Source organism: Zalophus californianus, chromosome 4 (assembly GCF_009762305.2).
Source record: "Zalophus californianus isolate mZalCal1 chromosome 4, mZalCal1.pri.v2, whole genome shotgun sequence".
Classification (NCBI taxonomy): domain Eukaryota; kingdom Metazoa; phylum Chordata; class Mammalia; order Carnivora; family Otariidae; genus Zalophus; species Zalophus californianus.
Window position 1 is genome coordinate 151,433,835 of NC_045598.1, and position 7,820 is coordinate 151,441,654.

Here is a 7,820-nt window from a genome sequence, read left to right on the forward strand (position 1 = left end):
ACATCAAATCATAAATCTTATATTAAGTATGTTAAAGGAGAACTGCTTTTACCATGACCAAGACCATTATCAAATGAGGACTCATCTAACTTGGACCAGACTAAAGAAAATTGGCGAGAATGACTAGGCGTTTCAGGAAATACTCTGAATGTGAAAGAGAAGGCTCTTAGAGAATTTAACGAGGCCGATATTTTAGCAAAAAATTTAAGACATTCATGTTCATGTTGTAAAAGACAATCATAAATGTCAAACATCATAACCCATTTTGTGAAAAAAATATACTTTTGATTCTGCTTTAGGAATTTTACGAACCCCAAACTTGCTTTTCACACTATAGTTGTTGTCCAAGGGAAGATCCCAATCAGATGCTCTGTCTGCACACAGCAGAGGCTCGTGAAACCTTGCATAGGCCGCAGGTCCTACACAGCTCCTTCCACTGAAGCATTTTAGAATTCAGGGGTGGGAATGACATTATTGAATGGTTCTAATTTATACTTAAAATTATAACCTTAACACTTTTACTTTGTATTTTTGTCAATTGTTTTAATGTCTAGTTTTTGTTTTCTAATACATATTAACACAAGAGCACATATATGTATCCTACACAGACCCATATTGGGACCACATACATAACTTCTTTAAAAAGGATAGGATGTAAAATTAGTAACATTCAGAGAGCAGTGGTTGGAGAGGGCTGTTTACCAATCCTGGCAAACGAGGGGGTGAATCCTCTTTTTATCGGGTACCTTGTGAAGTCTGATAGCCAATCAGTTAAGAGTGCTGTTCGCTTTATACACCATAAAGTCATGGGCACTCATTTGTTGCTCTATTGCATCCCTGCTAAGTGAGGCCCCGAGGGGACTTCTAAGTATCTTGCTAATCTACAAAGGCAATATAAAGGTGACTATTCTACTTGCAAGAATGTTACATCCTTCAGGAAATTCAGATGTTGTCCAACCAGTGAGTGAAGTTGATTAAAGTGGACTCCCTGAGCTTCAGGAAGCAGTAAAACACTAACTAAAAAATATCTTAAAAGTCTAGAAAGAATCCTAACAGGTAAGTAAATTCAGTAGTTATTCAGAATAAGATTTAGAATTCAAACACTCCAACAATAATCACAATATTTATTTAAAGTAATATATTTGCAGCTCAGATAGTTCTAAATTGTACACTTCAGATTTATTCAACTTCTTAAAAATATTTGAGGGCAGCTGCAACCACAGAGTTCAACTCCATCATTATTTCTTTGCCCATTCTTCTCTCTCTTTTCTTTCCCGAATAACTTCTTTCAGATATGGTTCAAGGTAGAATTTATCCTAAAGAATGAATAAAAAAATATATATATATTATATGCAGCCATCACATACTGATATATCCCAAACACTCAAGAGGTCTTCGACAAAAGAAATTCATCAAAATTAATTCTTATTTCCAACTTAAGAAAATATATTTTCAAGCAGACTAGGAACTATCTGCTTTTCTAAAATGTAAAAACCCACAAAGATATTGTAATACAAGTTGCTTTGATAGGCTGAAAGGGGAAAGTCGGCCAGAGAAGAAATTAGAGTAGAAGCTTTTGCCTACTTTTTTTTTTTTTTTAAAGATTTCATTTATTTATTTGACAGAGAGAGAGACAGCAAGAGAGAGAACACAAGCAGGGGGAGTGGAAGAGGGAGAAGCAGGCTTCTGGCCAAGCAGGGAGCCCGATCTGGGTCTTGATCCCAGAACCCTGGGATCATGACCCAAGCCGAAGGCAGACGCTTAATGACTGAGCCACCCAGGTGCCCCTTTTGCCTAATTTCAATGCAGTTTAAGGGGTGAGGGTTTACTTCAGAGTCCTTCCTGGAAGCCAGAGGGCCACTCTATGGGCTGATCACACGGATACCAACATTTTTCCATCTGAGCAGGAAACATTGTAGAGGGAGAACAACAATCCATAATACAGAGGATCTGGACTCTAGCCCAGGATCTCTGTATTAGAGACTTGCTTAGTGATTCTGGAACAGTCCATCCCCTCTAAGTCACAAAGTAATTATCTCTAAAATGGAGTTAACATTTGCTCTATTAACCTCACTGGACTGTCATGAGGGTATTTATTTGACACAACCTTAAGAACTCTAAAGCACTATACAAATGAGTGTTTCTGTTTCTAATACTTAATGCTTAGTGGCCAATATTGTCAGATACATAAAAGCTGAGCTACCTCCTCATATTTTGTCCACTGCTCTTTAGGCAAGATCTGATGCCTCATGGTCAGGTCCAGTGCTCTCTTAATGCGAAACATCCTGTCATTATAAAGGTTCTCAGGAAGCCTTCTTATGGCCTCTTTCACATCATCATTCTCATATATTGTATCATCTCTCATTAACCCTGTGACAGAAAACAAGAGAGTCAGATTGAATACACATCTCAAAAATCAGACATTTTTAAAAAATGAGTGAAATATGTTTATGACATAACTTAAGATTCAGGTGAAATATGTACGCATTTCATACATAATAATGGGTTATTTTTTTTTAATTTAAAATCAATTAATTAACATACAGTGTATTATTAGCTTCAGAGGTAGAGTTTAGCGACTCATGAGTTGTATATAACATCCAGTGCTCACTACATCAAGTCCCCTCCTTAATGTCCATCACCCAGTTACCCATCCCCCCAACCACCTCCCCTCCAGCAACCCTCAGTTTGTTTCCTATAGTTGTCTCCTGTGATTTGTCTCCCTATCTGATTTTGTCTTATTTTATTTTTTCCTTTCCTTCATAATGGGTTATTTCTTAAATGGTACTGTAGAAACAATTAGTCTTTTAAAAACCTCTGTCACAAAATTCACATTTTATCTAAAATAATTTTTAAAATATCTAAAATATCTACTTTGTTTTTAAATACACACCAATAAATCACATCTCTATTTTCTTATACCTTGAATCTGAGATCAAGGTATTAAAGAACCTTAAGATGACAGTGTACTAAGGAACCAGTAACATTTTTTTAAATATGATTTTTATTTATTTATTTGACAGATAAAGAGAGAGCACAAGTAGGCAGAGCAGCAGGTAGAGGGAGAGGGAGAAGCAGACTCCCGGCCGAGCAGGGAGCCCGGATGTGAGGCTCGATCCCAGCACCCTAGGATCATGACCCGAGCTGAAGGCAGCCGCTTAACCAACTGAGCCACCCAGGCACCCCCAAGGAACCAGTAACATTTAATGACACTTCTGTCAAGCTTCAATTAAAAAAAGATGAAGTTCATGGCAAATTATAAAGTTCTAAAAAAGTTCAGGTATCCAGTGATTTGAACATCTGACAATTTTAACATTTGAGAAATCTCTTACTTTCAAAGTTCATATAACTTAAATTTTCAAATGCCAAATGGAGGAGTTGGGAGAGGGAGCGTGCAGTAAGGAAAATGTACTGCTACCATATTTCAAGAACGTAACTTATTTCCACCTCAAACATCTGAGATGACTGATTCTATTACTCTCTTCTCAAAATAATAAAGAGGAAATGATCGAATAAAATGTGACCTAATTTTACAATTTTCTAATGTACACAGGTACAATTAGTTAAGCTGTTTTTCGGAATCATAACAACTCTTGCAAAAGCTAGTAAAACTCAGGCACTAGGTTGGTTGTCCATAATGGAACATCCACAGATGTTGACACACACACACACACACATACACACACACAGTCTAAATCATATATAAACTATATATATATTATGATTAGTATAGAATCATATATAATATATATAGCATAGAATCATATAGTCAATATCATAACTTTAAATGATTTCAATATTTGGATTTTACTGTAATTTACTTATAAACAGTGGTTCAAGAACATCTTTGTAGCTAAATCTTTGGGCAAATTATTTAAATTATTATCTAAATTATTTCATTAGGATGAATTCCTAGAAGTGAGATTGTGGGTCACATGGCATATACATGTTTAAGACCTATGATATGAACTATATATAAAGCAAAAAAAAAAAACCAAGGAAAAAAATAGATACTCACCCAGTTTATTGAACCCTGCAGCATTGTAGTACCATTTTCGAATACCCTCCAGCCACCGGCTTGATGCTGCAACTGATATTGTCACACTATTAGTTGCTACGATTCACTTATTATACTATATGAAAACCTGGAGAGGCAAGCAACCAGTACTCTTATAGTTACCTTGTTAGAGAATGCAAACATAGGAAGGAATTTCCTTTTGAAAGTATATATTCTGTATACTGTCGATAAAAACTGCTTATTTTGTCTATGAGCAAAAGTGATTACAGGTCAAAAAAAATCGGCAGCAAGTCATGGGAAAAAAGGGTAAACTCAAACACATGATGTACAAGAGAGTAGTTATTAGCACTCCAGCCTCTTCACGTCAAGTAACCCATCTTTTATGTACCCCTGCTACCATCAGAACTGAAGGGGTAGGGTGTGGGACTGAAACTCGGAACTCCTCCATCTTCTGCAGTTTCGGAAATAAATTACAGGAAATAAATGTAAACGTTTCTTATCAAGGAAGTTGGAGTTATATGTAAAGAAGGTAAGACTTCAGGATAGGTTGGCAAGTCTCAATGACCTTCATCTTCCAAAATCTTTATTCTACATTACCTTTACTTCACTTGCCTAGCCTCTTTAAAAATGTATGTATTTCTGGGAGGATTTTCGATACCATTAGCCAGTCTCTTAATAGTAATATGGATTAGTAGAAGCAGCCCATTTTCCTCCTCCCAAGTAGCTAACTTTCCAACAAGGAAATGGATGAGAAGAAATAGGTAACATTAAAGCTCTTTGGGGAGCAGGACTGAGCCTGTTGGGATAACCCAGTAGGGGCTAAGGGCAACATGATACTGCCTGATGTTCGTAGGAGAGATGTGTTAAGAAGGGGAGATAGAGCAAATTTAAATTTTCTTTTAAAATTTTGTCTGGGGCTAGCCTCTCACCAAGGGATGAAAGCAAACTCTTTTATTCCAACCCCTCCTCATCCCTACTCCTTAGCATATCACAGATTACACAGCTTTGGTAAATCTTCTTGAAAATTAAGCACCATGTAGAAGATTGCTTCTAGAAAAACGAGTACCAAAGAGTCAACAATCTACAAACATACTTGTAGAAAACAAATGATCTGTATACATATTTGCCATTGACGGTGAGGATTAATATTCACTGAACACTTGTGTGCTAGGCACTATCCTATCTGCTTTACCCACACTGGCTCGGTTTATTTACAACACGCCTGTCCTTGCAGAAGAGTAAGGTTTACAGAACTTATCCTATCCAAGATCAGAGTCAGCCAGTGATAAGGTCGAGACCAGGTCGATCTTGTTCTCAAACACAAGACAGAGCAGAGTGCCTTCTATATCTGTCAAATTAATGAAACAACGAATTCCTAAATGTCTCCCCCACCCCCCAAAAAGTTCAATGTCATTTAGATTAACGGATTTTTCAGGCAATCTGATGTTTCACCATTGCTGAGGGCGACGAGATAGGGGCCAATATTATTTAAAGGCTACTCCAATTTATACCTCCAGAGGGCAGAGACCGGCAAAAAAGGTGCGCGGGAGGGAAAATCTTTGGTGTTCATGATCTGTTTTAAATATTCCGGTAATTTCTGTATTCTACTGCAGAGTGAGTATGTTTGTTTTAGTGCCTACAGTAAATACAAACTTCTCCAAATCTACAGACCGAGCTGACGTTCCAGACAAGCCAAAGTTAATCTGAAGCTTCGCTGCAACACTGGCTCTGCCGCCCTGAATTCCGTTTGAGAAGGGCGAGGGGTGGAAGAAGTTTGCAGACCTATTTCCTCCGGTCACTCTGCCTCGGTTACCTAATCAGCGTAAAAGGGAAACTAATACCGCCCTCGTCACACTGGCAGGAGAATTTATCGCACACGACAGGGCTAGACTCACGGCAAGCACTCGGTTCATTCTGGTCGAAAGTCACGCACTAATTATCTCCTAGTGTCCTTGAACACTTCTAAGGCCGAGGGGAAGGCCTGCCGAGCACGGGCAGTTGGAATGGCAGGGCTATCGGAGCCACCGCGGGCACCTTCACCGACAGCAGATCCACCTCCAACCCTTCGGATGAGCCCGGCCGGCCTGGGACAGTAAGACGGTGGGGGGAAAGCCCTTCTTTAGGCTGGAGCGGAGCCTCCACCTTCCCTGACGTCGCACACCTAGCCACTTAGAACAGAGGAAGCGGAGCAATTTACTGCAAGAATAAAAGGCTGAGTGTGGCAATTCCTGTCAGGGAGGTCATCTGGGACTTACCGGCAGGCCTGCTCGCCATTTTGACCGGAGGCTGCAGCGTTGCCTGCTGGGTAAGTCCTGGAGAACGCTCTGGGCCTTTGCGCAGGCGCGTCGCGTCGCGTCGCGTCGCCTGGCGAGGAAGGACGCCCGCGCAGGCGCAGTTTCTGGCAGCCGACTTGGGGGGGGTGCCCTGCGGCTGGCGTTTTTTTCCGCGTGGTTCATGCCAATGTAGTGGGGCGGGCATTTTACGTGCCCCGTTCCATGAACCATTTCGAGGGACCCGATGGGGAAGAACATTAGGCAAGGAATAAGGGGCTTTAGCCTGGGTTCTGTGATGGACGACCTGTGAGAATTTAGGGAGTATTTATTGCTACCTTTGTGCCAAGCAACGCACTAAGCCTTTTACCTGCGTATTATTTTAATTATCGTTTAGTTCCAAATCCGTGAGGTAAGTACTATGGTTATGCCTATTGTAGAGAGGAAACGGGCTCAGAAAAGTTGGATAAATTGTCCAAGACTACACAGCTAGGAAGAATCCAGATTTATCTTCTAGTATCAGAGGATCCGGATAAAACTTGGACTCCTTAATTCTAGGGCCATATACCACGCTACTAATCTAGGAGACACTAACCCTCTCTGGCCTTCCGTTTCTCCAGCTTAAGGTCTACACCAAGCCATTTTCGTGGTAGGTTAGGTCAGCACACACAAAAAATTTAATACTGACCTAAGATACAGAGCAGAATTTGTGTGTGATTTTGAGATAAAAGTATACTCTTAAGGTCTCAGCCCTAACATGTTAAGTCTAAGGCATTAAAATCTAGGGACAGAAACGATTATAGTGTGACTGACTCATTCAGTTCCTAGTGACCTCCTACCACCATTACTGTCATGGTCAGCTCAAATTTCCATAACAAAACACACAGACTGGATAGTTTAAAAAACAAATGTATTTCTCACAGTTCTGGAGGCTAGAAGCCCAAGATCAAGGTGCAAGAATGGTCATTTTCAGGTGAGAGCTTTTCCTGTGGGTTTTAGAGGACTGCCTCATTGTGTCCTCACAGGGCAGGCTCTTTTGTATCTTACAAGGACACTATTTGCATTATGAAGGCCCTATCTCTAAATGCCATCACATTGGGGGTTAGTGTTTCAACATGACTTCTGGAGAGACACAGTTCAATCCATAACAAGAACCCACGAATATCTACTTTTGTTTACTTCAGGCTTAAGCGGAGAACTGGGACCATATAGAGAAATCCATCTCCTTGTAAATTCAGAACGTTAGATTCAGTGGTCCTAGTCACATTCCAGTTTTAAAACTTTTGTTGCCTTCCCCTTTTATCTTCTTTGTGCCACCACATTCTCACATTACTCAGTCCTGTATGCAGCACTAAAAACTGATGAATGTCTGCTCCCAGGCTGCACTAGCCAAAGTGAAGTCTGAAAGACGTGAAGTACAGTACATTTAAACACTGGCACATTGCTTTACAAGAAGTACTCAGTAAACTCTTGTTTCCTCGTTACCCTTAAGTTTCAGCTTGCTGGTTACGCGGTGAAGGTGGTAAGAGAAG

The 7,820-nt window shown here is 40.0% G+C and overlaps 1 protein-coding gene across 1 annotated transcript; it reads right to left on the minus strand.

Moving 5' to 3' along the window:
• Positions 1-1,034: 1,034 nt before the first annotated feature.
• On the minus strand, positions 1,035-6,368 carry LOC113916725 (cytochrome b-c1 complex subunit 7). The gene is made up of 4 exons (XM_027583542.2): positions 6,274-6,368; positions 4,019-4,090; positions 2,204-2,370; positions 1,035-1,316 (listed from the first exon to the last, which is right to left on the minus strand). The coding sequence occupies exons 1-4, from the start codon at positions 6,290-6,292 to the stop codon at positions 1,239-1,241; spliced, it is 336 nt and encodes a 111-aa protein (XP_027439343.1). The 5' UTR covers positions 6,293-6,368; the 3' UTR covers positions 1,035-1,238.
• Positions 6,369-7,820: the final 1,452 nt, after the last annotated feature.